General features: G+C 42.6%; 1 protein-coding gene across 1 annotated transcript in view; it reads left to right on the plus strand.

The window, feature by feature from the left end:
- Positions 1 to 17578, plus strand: part of LOC103179601 (potassium voltage-gated channel subfamily KQT member 4) — a 137698-nt gene that overhangs the window by 110139 nt on the left and 9981 nt on the right. The window contains 3 exon segments of the mRNA XM_042338620.1: positions 2192 to 2280; positions 9211 to 9366; positions 12777 to 12833. Coding sequence (XP_042194554.1) covers positions 2192 to 2280; positions 9211 to 9366; positions 12777 to 12833 — 302 coding nt within the window.

Consider the following 17578-nt stretch of genomic DNA (forward strand, 5'->3'; position numbering starts at 1 on the left):
ACCTCGCAGTAAGTAGGAATCCGGTTGTTAGTCGATTGGTGATCACTTTCTGGAAGCAATAATGCCTTAAAAAAAAATTTGGTCACTTAATCCACGACTGTTTGTGGGACACTGCAATTGGCTGCCATGTTTCGCCCACAAAATATATAGTCAATTCTCTTTACAGTATATTCTGTGAAGTGCTTTGAGACATTTTAATGATGTGATAAGGTTTTATATCAAATGCAAGGATTATTATTATTATACAATGGTTCACAATACATAGAGTTATGTGGTAGAACTTAAAACATTCTAAAAAGTGAGTTATCTCCTTCACATCTCATTTCTGATCATCATGAAATACACTAGGAAGTACTCTTTATGAAAAAAAGGCAAAATAATGCAGATGCTGGAAATCTGAAATAAAAACAGAAGCTGATGAGAACGCGCAGCAGGTCAGGCAGCATCTATGGAAAGAGGAAAATTGGTTAACGTTTCAAGCCGATGACCTTCCGTCAGAACTGACATTCAGTCCATCCAGTCTATGCAGGTGCTTTTCTCTACATCAAGATTCATTTGTTCAAAGCCATAACGACTTTGAAGGATTGAAGAATGCAGCAATCCCCCAGCGCTGCATTGGACTTTCAGTTTGGACTATACGAGCTCCAAGTCCTGGCCTGGGGCTTGAACCCTAAATTTCTGACTCAGAGGAGAGAGTGCTACTAAATGAGCCACACCTTTCAAAAGGCACAACAGAGATTCAAACAAGTCTCTATTTTTGAGCAGGACTAACTAGGGTTTGAATCAATTCCCCACAGTTATGTGCATCAAATGCCCAACAAATTGACACTGCATCAATTAACGTTTTCAAAATTGAACGGATATGGATCTAGCTGAGAAACAGTATTGGAGGATTTCAGATCAGTTGCAGAATAAGATGCATAAATATCCCACAGAACACAATGATTTCTGTTCCGCTGAACTAAGGGGTGGGGGAATTGGTGTTGCAGACGGAGAAAGACTAGGGTTGAGTCGTGGAAATATGATGATGAATGATTTTTATGGAGTTTTTGCTCGACTGTGAGATCATGCGTATCTATACAACAGAGTTTTGAAATGACTTTTCAAAACTCATTCTGTAAAAGAGCTGCAGAAGGTTTTATTAATCTGTCTTCTGAAGTTACTCTGTTGCTAAAATAATCTGTTTTTGCTGTGAGAGACTTTTATCCCATCAATCTGCGCAATTCTAATCCGAACTTCAAAAGAATTCCCGTCCTCTACTATACAGTGCAATATTGTTCCATTTCCCACACCTTTGACTTGTGTTTTTACACATGTAAATTCTGGGGGATTACAAGGCAGTAACAAGAGAGGAACTCAGGCAGCTTAGAGCAAGAGGAGCAACAGTTCACTTTGGTTTAACACATGGGTCCTTGCTTGTATAAAGGAAAGGAAACATCATCTTGGTTCCTGATCCTCCCACCCCACATACCGTTGGAAAGTCCAGTGTATGGACATTGGATAAACACAGGATCAGGCTCGCTGTTCTGTGCCCTCCTCCTATTCCACACCTGTACTCGTGCTCCTCTGGCCACCTACCAGAAGATGCCAGTATCAAAAATTATTCCCAATAAAGGAGAAAAAAAGGGGCAGGAAGATATTCACTTCAGAAAGAAAAATCTCTATAGGACGCACCTCACAGCAAACATATCCATTCATAACCCTCACAACCGAACCCAACATAATTGAATTAGTCATTGGAGGTGAATCTCACACGAGCGTTGGATTTTGCGTTATGTTTGAGACTAATTCTGTTCACTGCCAGTCTCTTCACCGCCAGCGCACAGTAACTCCTCTCCCTGGGGCAATTGTCGGCAACAGGCCGGGTATTATTGGAACAATATGACCAAAGGATGTGTGGAGGACAACTTTAGAATAACAGGGAAATGAACAACCGTGATGGGTTCCAGGAAGGGTTGCAGAGGCCAGGACACCAGACATATTTCAGATACAGCTTGATGCTATGAATGGAGGACAGGGGAGTGGATGTTCTGGAAGGGTGAGATCAAATGGGCCAAAGGGTATCCTTCATTCATATCTCTCTTGTTGAGCCTCTGGTTGGTTGGATGGGGAGGTTCATGTGCTGGTGGTTATTTAGATTTTCTCATTTTTTTTGTTTGAGTGTTTGATTGTGTGTTTTTCTTTCCCCCAGGCTGCTTGGCGTCTATATTCCACCGATGTGAGTCGAGCGTACCTGACAGCCACCTGGTATTACTATGACAGCGTTCTTCCCTCGTTCAGGCATGTACCTGCACAGCACTAAAGTAACAGTACTTTTTATTAACCTGGCTTTGCAAGAAATACTTCCTATTCTCTGTTTATTTCCACAACTTTGGTCTTTTCTATGTGATCTTTCAGGTGAAGAGAGAGTATTTGCTTGGTGGCCTAGCTGGACTCTATCCTTTCCCCCCTCCAACCCATTCCTATTAAGAGGTAATTGTACACCTGCAGGATACACAGTGTCATCACATTAGCTTCTGTAAAGATATAGAAAATTCCTAATGTATTTATTTGATTTGTTGTATGTGTTCTTGTGAATAGTAGGATAAATAGCATTGAGGATGACTGAACCAATTAAGTGGATAGAACAAGGAGTGGCAGATGTAATTTAATCTTGGTAAAAGCAACGTGATGAAAATGACAAAAAAAAGCTAACATGTACACAGTTGCTTTATGTTCATTAGCACAGGTGGAGGAAAATGAACTGGGTGTGATGATTCATCAGTCATTGAAAGTTTCCCATCTCAAGCTACTTCAGTAAAGCTGCCAGCTCAATTACCAGGTTACATCTTGAGGATATTTTACACTAAATTGAAAGAGATTATTCCAATCTTCCAGTGGTCACTGGCAAAGTCATATTTGAATGTAGGTTTGGATAGTTTACCTACAAAAGAGATTGAAGTGTTGTGAAGAGATGTGAATCCCTAAATTCTGAGGAGAGGCTCAAACGATGGATTGTTTTCATTAGAAAAAATAACATTGAGGGGAGCATGATCCAGGTCATTAAATGCTGAGAGCCAAGGATAATATACTTGTCATCAGCTTACCTCAAGGCAAAACTGGAGGGAAGAGGTCTAATTTTGAAATGTCTCTAGCAGGACTAAAAATTTGAATCAATTCAGACAAAGATTACATGGAACGGGTGCCCAACAAACTGATGCTGTGCCAATTAACTGTTTCAAAACCAAATGGATGTGGATCCAGCTGAGAAGAGTATTGGGGAATTTCTGATCAGTTGCAGAATGAAGTGCATTAATACCCCACAGAACACAATGATTTATGTTCCACTGAACTGAGGTTTGAGGAGCTTACTGGATAATGGTATTGTAAACGGGGGAAAACCAGGGGTGAGTCGTGGAAATATGAGGATAAATTATTTTTTCTGGAGTTTTTGCTAGACTGTTAGATCATGTATATCTATACAATACATTACACAAGCAAATAGAGTTGAGTGAGATGCACTAATAGCCTGGCTCTGGAAGGAGCAGGCTTGGTGGGATGAACTGCTTTCTTGTTTCAAGCTTGTTTCTATCCAGTTTATAATGAGTGCATTGTGATCCTGAGCCATGTGTTTGACTTAAATCCTGGTGTATGACGAGCCAGAACAATGGATGGGGGAGATCACACAGCAGGTTTACTCCTGAACTGATTGCTGTCCAGTGAACCCTCCTTAAAAGTTTACATGTGTGGCCATTGGGTGAAGACAGAGTCAGGTTTGACTGTGGTGCCCCCTGCCATTGTTAAGTATTGTCTAAAAAAGGAAGGGCACAGGAGGCTACAGTGGACTGTGTGTCAGAATAATCAGGAAAGGAGAGGAGAAAATTGGAAAAATAATTACCTATCTATAGTCCTCAATTCTTTTTAGCAGAGGAGGTTTAACACTCCCTGCAAACAGACCAGTGTCACCTGTATACCAAAGAGATACTCTCTCTCTGTTGTGTATTGTGCTGTTTTATTCCTGATGTACTCACTGATAACTACAGGCTTTGTGTGTCTCACAGCCCTGCAATGAGAACATGGGCGGGGTGTAACATTAGTTGATCCAAATCAAGGGCATGTTAGTGGCTTCTTTATTTGCCAATCCAAACTCTCAATAATCCACCACTCTAAACCACACATTTTGTCCCACTTCCAGTGTCCTTTTGTACTTCCTGCCCTTCGTCTCATTGGCCCTTTTGTTAATTATCAATTTATTCTTAAAGATGTATCCAACACAGGGCAGTGATATTGCCAGTTACTTCTTCCCACTGCACTCTGTCCTGGATTGTGTAAGATAACGCCTTTCAACAAAAAAAATGCTATAAATTGGTGACTATATATCCCGTGTATTTTCCAGGAAACACTTGTAACTTGACAGGGATGTTTAATCAATTGTTACGATTGTTGCGTACGAGTGCCAAACCCAGAGTGAAAGCAGAGACTCTTAACTCTGTCATCCATCATTTTTAGAAGTCATAGAAATTACAGCCCAGACGAAGGAGGTGTTCAGCTCATCAAGGTTATACTGGACTAGCTCATTCACCAACGATATCCCCTCTAATCCCAATCCTCGTACCCCTTTATCCATTCTACCTCTTCAAATATTTATCCAATTCCCTGTTAAATGTGGTTAAGCTCCAAGCCTCGACTGACCTGTGTGGCAAAATACTGTATATTGTAATAACTCTCTGCATGTTAAAGTTATTCACACATTTGCTAAAACAACTCGATTTTATCCCTGATTTTCATATTTATTTGCACTCGGTAATGAAATCCCAATATTTTCCATTGAGCACAGAGAGAAGCCACACCCTGTGAAATTGGATCCTTGGAAGATTAACCATCCATGGAATCTACACACACAATAGTCTCTGCTGGTCCTCCCAACAAGATGTTCATCTATTAAACGTCAACAGATCACTAATTTACCACATGTGTTAATTTAGCATCGTAAGTGTTAATTCACACATCATACATCGCCATTGTCACCCCCTGTTTTACACAACTGTTCTTTATAATTGTCATTCAGGGACCAGTAGAACCATTGTGCAGTGTTGGATCCCGTGTATCTTCAATGGAAGGTTGACAACCAAATCAACACCATAGGAAGATTTAAGATGGCTCTAAGATGCATCCAATGTGGATGACGTGGGTGTCAATGCAAAGAGAGAGAGAGAGAGAGAGAGAGGGCATTGCCACCATCCTCCTGCCCACAGCTCAAACACACACCCTGATCCACTCATAATACTCTAAGGCGCTGTGGGTCAAACCCTCATTAATATACCAACTTTTCTCCATTCGCTGCCTGAGTCTAATAGATCAGATTATGTGATTAATTGTCATATGAAAGAAGCCATCAGTAAATGTTATCACAAGTTTTGAAAGCTACTCTTCCTTGTGGCAATTCTGTTTAAGTAATCTTATCTGAGATTAACCAGAGGTTGATTCAATGGGCCGAATAACCTTTGTCTGGGCTGTAAATTTTCTATGTTTATAACTGGATTAAATAACTCCTGTGCAGTGCAGAAGCCAGCACCACCACAGACCCGATGGGCCGAATGGCGTCCTCCTGAGCTGAAAAGTCTTTGTCTCTAATTTCTCGGATTGTATTTTGATTGAGATCACGTAGCTTAAAATACATTTCTAAGAATATTTTTATAGCAAACTTCTGCATTTGGCTTGTGAAACAATATGCCATCAGGAATCACAATGGTCACGGTGTTGGATTGCTGGGGGTTTAGGCTACACTGCAGATCTCCACTCTAAATCCAGAGACGCTGTCTTCCTTCACCTGTTCACTTGCGGACTATGCTTTAACGTGACTAACCTCTTCTTTAATTCCAGCCTTTGTCTGCTGCATGTCCAGCTCCTTTTGGAATTACTCAGCTAAGATTCCTCTGATTTATTTTCCACACTATCTTTTTTCTGTCGCACTAGCTTGGAGCTATTGGAAGCATTTCTGTCAATTGCCATAGAATTTGCTCAATGATGGCCTTATCTGCCATTGTAATACTTCCTCTCTAGTGTCTGTCTCCTTTTTCAATCAGAGTCTCCCATTTCCCCTAGAATTTAATTTATCAAATAAAACTCAGTTAAGATTATGAGGAGGATCTTTTGAGGTTGAGAGCTCAGGGTAAAGGATGCCAGAATCCAACCCAGATAGAACATTGCAAGGGGAAAAGCATTATTTCTAAACAAAGTACAGAAGCCGTCTCAAACAGGATCCGATCCATGGATTAGATCATGCAGGAAGCAGTTTCAGGAATCTGGATAATACACTTAAACTGGGAAATGCCAAAGATGGTTCCACCAGCCTCCATGTCATTTCCCAACATAGTATCTTTCCTCCTAATAGTGCCACTCTCATTCCACCAGGGTAAGTAGTAAGTATCGTGGCCTGCAGTTTGGATAAGTGCAGCAGTAGAAAGCCCAATGCGGGGAGTATGGGAAGCACCATACAATGTACAGGCAGCTAATGAAGATGTTAGACTGCAAAGAAGAACAGAATAGGTTACAGGAGGACTTGAACATTCTTGGGAATTGGACAGATCGATGGCAGATGAAATTTAATGTAGAGAAATGCAAAGTGCTACATATGGGGACAAAAATATCCAGGAAGGGACTATTATTTAAATGAGAGAAAATAATCTGAATGGAAAATGAAAAGGACCTGGGGATCCTGATAAAGTGAAGTTATCCCAACAGTGCTCGATAGTAAGGCAAACCAGATGCTAGGCTGTATTAAAAGGGCAATATTGAGCTGAAATAGTGGGGTAATCCTGCCACTTTATAAATCACTGGTGCGACAGCACTTGAAATATTGTGCACTGGACTACGGGGAGCAATTAGATAAACCGGGCATGTTCACACTGGAGACGAGAAGGTTGAGGGCACCATGATTGCGGTCTTTAAGATTCTGAAAGGAATAGATTCTGTCGACCATGATAAGCTATTTTATCTTGTACTGAACAGTAGATCCAGAGGACACGGCCTACGATCGAAAGGGAATAAATTCAGAACAGATCTGCGGAAACGCTACTTCAGTGAGCGAGTAATAAACTTATGGATCAGGTTCCCTAGGGAGACAGCGGAAGCAGAAAGTGTCAAGAATAAATTAGATAGATTTCTGCAAGAAAATAATATCTCAGGATACAGTACATAGTTTGGGACACGACATGTCAAGGGACTGCCAGGATGGTGGAAGGCGAACTAGATGGACCTTGGTCTTCTTTCTCCCAGCAAGTTCTTATGTTCTTATGTGTATTTTGTAGTCAGCAGCCTGAAACTGACAGTATAGGGATTGAAACAGCTACTACTGATCTTAGAATGTCTGAGTTAGTTTCATCAGCAGTTTAGGCACGCTCATTCCTTCTCTGTCTCATTCACTTATGTGTGTCTCTCATTCTGTGTGTGTGTTGTATGTGTTGTGTGTGTCCCTTTCTCATTCGCTTTGTGTGTGTGTGTCGTGTGTGTGTCTGGTGTGTGTGTGTTCCTCTCTCATTTGCTTTGTGTGTCTCTCTGTTCGCTGTGAGTACCACTCTCTTCTTATGCTCCTAACATTGCATGTCTGAATATTAACTTTTATTTTACCTCCTTGTTTTCCCAAGATAACTTCAAGGAAAAGGGTAGCAAGGGAACTATCACCTTCATGATGGTTGAGGGACATCTGCCCACTCACTACCTGTCGGCTCTTTCACACCCGCTTCACAAAGCACCAAATAGATGTAGAACTCACTCTTTGAGGCTCTGAAACCTTTCACCGACATTTTCAAATGAACGGCATCACCTGAAACACTAACACACTCAACTGATTTTTGTTTTTGTTACGAATTAAAGAGACAGTTAAATGGGTGTGAATCGATCCTAACGGAGCACGCTAGGATGTTTCACGGTCCTTGTCCATGTCCAGTGAGGAAACTCCTAGTTGTAATTGGCTGAAGGACCTGTCTCACCTCCAAGTCTTTGGTCAACCATCAACAGCACTTGGATTAGATTGGATAATCCCGTCCTTCGGATGAGACGTTAAACCAAGGTCTCGTCTGCTTGTTCAGGTGGGCGTTAAAATTGGCCACTCTCTCCGTGGCTGTTTGTGGGACATTGCAGTAAGCAAATTGGCTGCCGCGTTTCGCCCATAAAACATAGAGTCAAAACTACAGTATATCCTGTGAAGTGTCTTGAGACATCTTGTTGACGTGACAAGGTGCTGTGTCAAATGCAAGGATTGTTATTATATTATTATTATCACAGAGTCACCTGGCTTTGTTAGATACCTCTTCTCAGTTCACCTCCGAGGAGACATCATTCCCCACCCCCCCACCCCAACAAAGGGTTTCATTGGTTTCTCCTCAAGGCAAAGGGCTGAGTGGATTAACTGTAATGTTAATGCCAGTAATTTCTGATCCCAAACCAGCAGTGGGTTGAATGAGCTGAATGGATATTATTAGAATTAGAACAGTGTATGCCTAATCTTAAAACCACAAGATCCATGAGAAACACTTTATAAAGTTTAAAGCTGCCCATCTTGATATCTTGGCTCTCTTTCCTCTTACTTAGTCACTTATATTTGTAGTTTGTCAAGAACCCCCTAGCACCTGCTCCGCTCACTTCCCAATTAGCATTGGGGGCTACAAGTCAGCCACCCCTTGACTGGGTTAAGGCCGGAGCCCACCATCTCTGTGCCACGCAGTCACTGAGCTTGGGGGCTCCTTTGCGTCTTTAACATTGCTTCCAATGTAATCGTTTTCCCAATAGCTCACCTGCCGCAGGGTGACCTCTGTTGCGATTCTATAAATGATCAATTCTCTCTCCTGACCCTGTGTCCCATCCCCCTCACCCCCAACCCATCCCCCTCTCCCCCGACCCCACCCTGGGTTGGAGGGAGGAAGATTCAGCCAAGCTCCCCGATCCAGCGTATGTGGTGTTATATCTATCAGGTTGGGACATGAATTGTGTTTGACTGTGAGACTCCTCACAGATATCTCACGTTACCATTCACTGTCTAGGCTCACACATGATGAATTGTCACTTGAGCGGATTTTGAACCAAATTGGGAAAACGCAAAGAGAGTTTGAGCAGCTTTGTCTGGGCGCTGAAATTCAGACCGTGCAAACTACCCAGGATACTGTCTCTTTAAGTCGAACTGTTGACATTAGACGAGAATGATCGTTTTCATTTATTAACATCAAACTCTAGAGAACTGGCAGTCATGCTGGAAATACTCAGTCGCTCTCGTAATGGTGGTGGACTCAGGCCCTCAGACATCAAAAAATCACAGGAAGAGTCCCCGCGGATACATGCATTTCATTCAGGTCAAAGACTAAATGTTCCGCCCTATAATATGGGTGAGAGGTAGGTGGTCAATATATTTACCTGCAACTAAAACTTTCATCTGTGTCTACATGTCTGTGTGTCTGTGTGTCTGTATTTGGGTCTATGTGTGTGTGAGGTGTTTACGGTCACTTTCCCATCAAACCCGCCCCCCCCACCCCCCACCACCCACTGGCTCGGAGTCAGGTTCCGCTACCTTTAAGTGCTCTGAGACACAACCCTGCATGGAGGGCGCTATATTAGTGCAAGTTATTGTTATTTGCTGTTGTGTTTGTGTATGTCTGTGACTGCATATATCTGTGTGTGTGTATTTGAGTCTATGTGTGTCTATCTACTCCTGAATATATCTGTGTCTTTCTGTGTGTGTCTGCATATGTCTGTTTGTTTCTTTGTGTGTGTGGGTGCGTGTGTGTTGGTCTGTCTTCAAGTCTGTCTACATGTTGGTCTGTCTGTGTATCTATGTGTGTGTATTTGTCTGTACGTGTGCCCATGCACATTCGCCTGTATGTGCCTCTGTATGTGGTGTGTCTGTACTTGTGTGTGTCTGTATCTGTGTGCGTCTGGGTATATGTGTATCTATATGTGGTGTGTCTGTGTATGTGCTGTGTCTGTGTATGTGGTGTGTCTGTATCTGTGTGTGTGTTTATGTGGTGTATCTGTGTCTCTACAAATCCCACTCTGGTTGGTTTCTCCTGCAGGGTTTTCAGAATGAAATTGCCGACAAGGCTCTCTGGTTAGCATTTGATTTCAGGCTGTAGATGGGCAGTTTAACATGCAATGTTAATGTCTTATCTTAATTTTAGAACAGTGTCTGGTGAAGCTGGACTAAATTGCTGCAACCCACCACTGGGACCAGGGTGTCGGTGATAATTATAACATCACATATCATCTTTACCAGTTATTTTAATTGTCAGATTAATTAACATCATAGAACCATTAGCAAGTCTCTGGACAATAGCTCTCCTCTCTGATGGATCTGAGTAAATCCCAGGATATCAGTGTGAAGCAGCCACTTACAATCTTGTCTGTTTGTAATCAGTATATGCTGAGCCAGGAATGAAGGTGTGTGAGTTCATCTCCATCTTCAGGGTAGAGACTTCACCAAACTGGGACTGGGGCAACCCCCCACTGGGATAATCACCCATTGAGTCAGCCCCAAGAACTTGCATTAATAATAATAATATTTGGTCACTTCAATCCACGACTGTTTGCGGGGGACACTGCTGTGCGCAACTGGCTGCCGTGTTTCGCCCACAAAATATACAGTCAATTCACTTTACAGTGTATCCTGTGAAGCGCTTTGAGACATCTCGAAGATGTGATAAGGCGCTGTATCAAATGCAAGGATTACTATTATTATTGATAAAGGGCCTCTTGTGGAAAAGAACATCTCAAAGCATTTTGAATATCTGAAAAAGAACCGGCCTTCCCAAATTAATACGGAATTTCCTGAAATCCTGCACAATCAGACATTTTAAGGTAACAGTCCTAAGACTGATCGTGAGGAACATCTGAATAGCCATGAATAGTGTAAAGCAGAGTCCCAGACCAAAGCTACGGGAGGTTTATTGGGTACACTCCAATATTGAGCTAGGGCAAATCAGGAGAGCAATATTAAAGGCAGGTTCTTAGACTATTTGGGGATGTAGGTAAAGAAACATAGGTCCTTTACTCTGTATCTAAGAGTGCTTGAATGAGAGCTTTAATCTATAATTAACCTGTACTCTAAGGAGTACTAAGGAGTTCTGGATGGGATAGTTTAGAGGGAGCATTACTCTATATCTGACTTGTGCTGTACTTGACCTGGAATTACTGGATGGAATAAATTGGTACAAATAGTTTTATCGGATTAATTGTGAACTTCATACCATTTGACTCAAAATGACAAGTTACAATAGAGATCCGATTATCCGTACTAATTGGGATCGGCCCTGCTCCAGATAAGCAAAATATAAATTGGCAACAGTGCCAACCAAAACATGGTTAATCAGGAGTTGTACTGTTATTCTAAGTACCACACAGTGCCAGCCCACATGCTCTCTCTCTCTCTCTCTCTCTCTCTGCCTTATTCCTCCATCTCAGAGTCCCTCTCTCTCAATGTCTAACTTTCCATCAATCTCTGTCTCTAAATCACATTACACCTTTCTCTATCTCTTTCTCTGACACTACACTGTGCAAGTGTATAAACATTTACCTTTGTGCCATGAGCAAATACAATCCAGTTGTGTGCGTGTATGATCTTTTGGAACTCAGTTTAATGGAACAGTGTGTGGGGAAATTGTGTCCCTCATAATCTCGCTCACATGCACATAACTGGATTTTGTTTTTCCCAGAATTTCACAGTGCAATGCCCACTTCCACACTGAAGCCCTATGTGGATAAACGGATATGCAGATAACTGGCATTCCAAATCATTTGCTGTAAATGACTGCACATTACCACAGTACTCTTAATGACAAGTGACAGCATTTTATTTTTACAATGTCGTGTTACATTGAAATAGCTTAAAGTAGTGTTTTTGTGGGCACGTGTTAGAGTGTATGAAAAAGAGATCTTAAAGTTTTGCTCTCTAATTATTGACTTGCTAACCAGGGGAAGTAGCTTCTCTCTTTTTCCCTTATTAAAACCCTCTCAGGTCCTCACCCTTCTCTCTTCTTATTCACTGATCTCTCCTCAACAGTAAAATCTCCCACTGCTAGGACCATCTGAGAGAATCTTTTCTGTACTCTCTCAACAACCTTGACATCTTTCCTAAAGTGGGGGACCACTCAGAAAAGGACCAGAACAGTCCTGTAACCGCCGACGTGTTCAGTTTTAGTATTACCTCATTTCAACTGTATCATTATTCCCAGAGATGAGTTCCTTGCAAGGGTGGGCCTGTTGTGATCTACTGGACCTGTGGAGTAAATTCAAATGTTAATCTATTTTTCTGCCATTCAAACAAACTCTATTCTCTGAGGGCCTCTTGTGCCAGGTATCTGGTAAAGCAGCCTCCAAATGTCAATTGGACCCGTGGGGATTACAAGATGACGGGTAAATGTCTTGCATCAGAACATCTAATCCTTTTCTTTCCCTTCACTCTCTTCCTCCATCCTGCAGTTGATGGAGTGGACTTTGGTTCTGAATCAGTGGGCTGAATGATTTGCCAAAAAAATTAACATTGTTTGGGCTGTGAGGAAAGGAGTGAGAATGGGTCTGTGGAATTGTTTAACCTGTTATGCTGTCCCTGAAAGACCCGCAGACTGTAAATGGTGGTTTTCCACAGCTTAATAGATATGACGCTGCAGGTGTTGTTTTTTTGACGGAACAAATTCCATGTTTCCTGGGATTTGGGAGGAATTTGAGTAATTTTTTTTCAGTCCCGATAACCCTCCTTAATGTATGTGTTCAGTGACGTTATCCTTTCTTTTTATCTTCCTCTTGGCTCCTAGCCATCTCTTTAATAGTAAACAGAATTTCTTCCGGATTCAGACCACACGGAAACTGAGGTATCAATCGCCTGGATGGAGGGTCAAATGACCCTTTGGAATGCCATCTTACTGAATCTGCATGAACCCGTCCCTCCGCCTAGAATCCCCTGCTTTCCCCGCGCATGGAGACTAGCCTGCTCTCCAGTAGGTAATCGCAGATGCCTGATGCAGATGAGTCTATGCTTGGTTCGTGCATGGGATGATTGGGGAGATGGGAGCCTGGGATGGGGGCGACGCGGGGAATGATTATGCGCCGAGAATATTTATTAACCTAATATAAAATCCAGACAAAATCCAGATTAAGCTAGACTTTGAGGACCTCCCACATCCTTCTTTGCTGAGCGCATGGGATTACTGCCCTCCCGATTGGCTTAGTGTCTGGTTAGAATCTCCCCAAACACGATGACGTTGAGATGTCCTCATGGGCGTCACCGGCTACACTTGCTCTGACTCTGCCATGTGTCGCTCCAGAGTTCGGGAATGCGGAAGCAATGGGAGAATCGACACAGGCAGAGTCGGACAGGAATATTTGCCCATATTATAATATTTATAGCAAAATACGTCTCCTCATAAATTGACTGGTTGGTTCTCCAACCTTCTGTCTCACCCCTTTCACACTGAGCCGCCTCTGCTTTACAAGCAGCGCTCGTGATGTTTTTATATTTGAACGTCTGCTTCCATCCAAGTGCAGAACAGATTCTGCCTTAATAATAACTCCAATGTCATCGATATACACAAACCTCTCTCATTCTTCCCCGGGATTCCTCTGGAATTACCGATAGAATAGAATCATAGAAACATTGAATCTTGTAACATAGAAGGAAGCCATTCGGCCCATCGTGCCTTTGCCTGCTCTTTGAAGGAGCTACAAAATAGTCCCACTCCCCCGCTCTTAACCCATAGCCCTGCAAAATGTTTTCTTTTTAAGTACCTATTTAATTCACTTTTGCAAGCTATTATCGAATCTGCTTCCACCACCCTTTCAGGCAGTGCATTCTCTGGGTAAAAAAACATTCTCCTCGTCTCCCCTCTGGTTCTTTGTAAAGTCTTGAAATCTAATGTTTTCAAATTTAAAACCATCCACAAATGTGAACTGTTCTTAAAATCAGCAACTCTGAACCCCCGCTGTCTTTAAGAGTTGCAGAAATCCAGCTTCTAAATTGACTGATTTTAAGAATTTTGCACAATTCTGCGCATTCTTAAGTTTTTGAGACAAAATGGTCTCGCAAGCTGAGAATTTGGGATCTTGAAACCAGTTCATCGAGGGGCCTGGCAGATAAACTCCTCAAAATGGACTTTCTTTTATTGTCAGTCGGACTCCCAACAGTAGGAGCTCTGTCACTGTGTAAAAGAGGCAACACACCTCCATTGACCTCACGCAGACCCTGCTGGCTCTGAGTGATAGCAAGATAGGACTCAGCAGAATCTGAGCGAGATGCACTGCGGACAGCAGTGACGTACACTGGCTGCAACTTGTCACAAGCAGCAACACTTGAGTAATTAGACAATTAGAAGCAGAGAGTAAAGAATTCCCTGAGAATCCTGGCACGTAACTTCTTAGAACTGCTGACGTTTTTGTCTTGTTTGTCTTTGTGAAATATTGCCCTACTTTTCCTTCTGTTCCTGTTCGATGCAGAATAATATCCCAGGACCTGTTGTTTGTCAGTCGGCAGCGCTCTGGTCTGTCATTTGCTGTAACTCTCTGTGTGTCGGTCTTGCTCTGTCTGCCTGTCCCAGTCTGCTTGCTAGGCTGCCTGTCTCTCAATCTGTCACTGTCTGGTGCGTTGGAATGTCTGCTTGTTTCTCACTGAACGTGTTCGGGTTCCTTCAGTCTATTTCTGCCTCCCTCTTTACAGAGCATGGATACTACACTCAGCTGTGTGCACCGTGAGACACAGATAGTGATCCACAGTGTAACTGTGACAAGATAGATGTGCTGTCTGATGTTTAGAAATAGAGGAATGAAAAATTGCAATGTTTCATAATTACCACATCACATCTGTACAGTAGAATTTCAGCCAAATAATTATTGAGCTTCCCCCCAGCCTGCCTCAAGATATTGGCACAAAAATCTATTTTGTTTGGCACTATTTTAGAGGAACAAAGGTACTTGTTATCCACTCTGGGACCAGTGTTAGAGTACTACCCCACAAGTTTCGCAAAATATAATATAATTTACATTGATATAGGTCCTTTCACCACGTCTGGAGGACGTCTCAAAGCACTTCACACAGCTGCCTGGGCAAGCGAGTACGCAGGGGAGCTGAAGAGGGTTGGTAAGGGGAGAAGGAAGTGAGTGAAACGTGAATTGTATTATTTGCTTTTGATCTAGTACTTTATCACATTCAAACATTGAAGCCAGTCACTGGGGGGCAGGGAATCTTCCCACTAAGCTCCAATGGATAGGACGTTCCTAGCAGGAAAGATTGGCAGACAGTGCTATCAACTGCAAGCTATTATGTTTTAGCTGGTTAGACACCAACGGTTACCCCAATCCACACTCAGGGGTCCCCAAGCCTTGGCTCTTGTCAACCTGCGCCTAATACTTTCCAGAATTAAGTAAGCAGGAAGCATCCCTCCAGGGAGAGAGTGCGCGTTCCATTCCATCAATCTATTTCTGGGATTTCCATGTGTAGGTGGGATGCATGAAATTCTCGGTTTGGTTTGGATACTCTTAAGTAACGGTGATGGGTTTCCGCACGAGGCTAACCCCCCAAAAAATCACATCGAAATATGTCAGAAAAATGGGTATAATAAAGTTTATTAACGGGTGCGGTTAACATCCCACACATGGCGATGAGACTAATGTATCTGTGTTCTGGTGTACCTGAATGAGGGAGGAACGCAAAATGCTGCTCATTTTTTTCTAGCTCAGGGTCGCTGAGGACAAGTTTAGTGTCTGCCCAACACCCACTAGCGTCAGCTAACTCAGAACTGACCAGGGCAGCTAATTATTTATTCCATTGCACATATCATGGACATGCCACAGACATGCCATGAACATGTCATGTACGTACCCAGCTTAGGGAGTAAAAAGCAGCCGATCAAATGTAATTTGTAATACTTATCTCCGAGATTCTTACAGATGTTTACTGCTGATGCTCGCTTCTCTGATTTTCTCTCTCTCTCCTGGATGATTCCCTGTCTGCACTGCTGGTCACTGTGGGGGGAAACAGACCTGTGAGGCTCACTGACACAATGCAGATTCCACAGCTGAAGGCAATAGCATGTTTGGAGACAGGAGTGAAAAATGCGCGATGTGATGTGCCCTGGGACGTCTTTCCGATGTGAAAGGCGCTGTACAGGTGTAATTTGTTGTTGTTGTGCGAAGCCGCGAAGCAAACCCTCTCTTTAATCATCAACAGGGTTTGGAAGTGAACGCCTCTCTCTTTCTCGCCCTCCAAATTTAACATAGCAATGTGTCCTGACGCCTCTGCACGCCATTACGTTGATATCTCCGCCCGAGACCACTGTCTCTCTGACCCGCTGAAAGGAGTAAATAACTCCATCATTGCGATTGGACTGAAGGACAGTGATCACAGGCGACAACAATAAAGACAGCAGCAGTTAGCAGAGTTGGCCAGTTTCAGGCTGAAACATTATGAACGTAATTAGAAACAACAACAAATTATATTTGTATAGCGCCCTTTCATGTCAGGAGGACGTCCCAAGGTGGTGGACAGTCAACTGGTGGTTGGGATCAGGAGGGGTGGAGAAACAGGTTTAGATTGTACTTTCACTGATGTGAGACAATTATAACATCACAAAGCACATTTTTATCACATAGTTACAAGCGAACTAGTAACAAACAGCATTGACGTGTCGAGAGGCTGTGTCTATTTTAACTGCCTGATGTTTATGACTCAGTTCTTAGGTTCTTGAAATTCTTGAAACATTGGCTTTTTGTCTTACACTGAACTCAACATAACAATATTTCCCTGTTATAATCATGTATCAGATTGCTCACTAGTTGTATCAATAAACGTGAGACAGATCTTATATTAATAAAAGTAACTAAATGCTGAAGCGAAGGTGTTCTCACTCCTCCGGTTCCTGAGCCAGGCAAGTCTGAACTACTCCAAGCCATTGCTGATGACAAACCAGTCAGCTTGGCTAATCAACAGAAATTGGAGGCCAGACCAGTCAATGAGAGCAAGGATTCTTCCCACTCGGCTCCTGTTAACCCTACAAATATAAACCCTAATGAGTATTGAGTAACTAGCTGGAGAAGAAGCTGGCCAGTCAGCGTTTGAAATGTTCAAAATGTTTTAGCTGGTTAAACTGTAGTAGTACCTCTAAACCTACATTCTGGGATCCCTAACCTTCACCTAAATCTTTCCGGGATTAGGTGAGCAGGGAACGACCCTACAGGCAGAGAATGCACACCGTATTATAGACAAATGGAAATGTCATTAAACATTTGGTCCGGATGGAAAATTTGATGACTCCAGAACAAAAAAGCCAGTGTCCTGACCTCGACCACCCTTCCTTGCCCACCCGCATTTGTAGAATTCTCAGTAGTTTATCATGGATACTCTTAAACATGGTGATAGGTTTCTGCGTTTGTCAGACAGTGACTGACTAAACAAATTCCTGATGGTGAGACTCTCTCGTTAACAGTCCATCCACAATGAGTTGGTTCAGCATCAAATTCTAGAACTTAAAGGATCTGCGATCAAATCCCAGTGAATTCACTCAGTTGGACACCATTTTGAGATGAAAGCCAGGCAGGTCTGTAGTAACCAATCTCTCTCTGGGTCATC

Source organism: Callorhinchus milii, unplaced genomic scaffold (genome assembly GCF_018977255.1).
Source record: "Callorhinchus milii isolate IMCB2004 unplaced genomic scaffold, IMCB_Cmil_1.0 Scaffold10, whole genome shotgun sequence".
Classification (NCBI taxonomy): Eukaryota; Metazoa; Chordata; class Chondrichthyes; order Chimaeriformes; family Callorhinchidae; genus Callorhinchus; species Callorhinchus milii.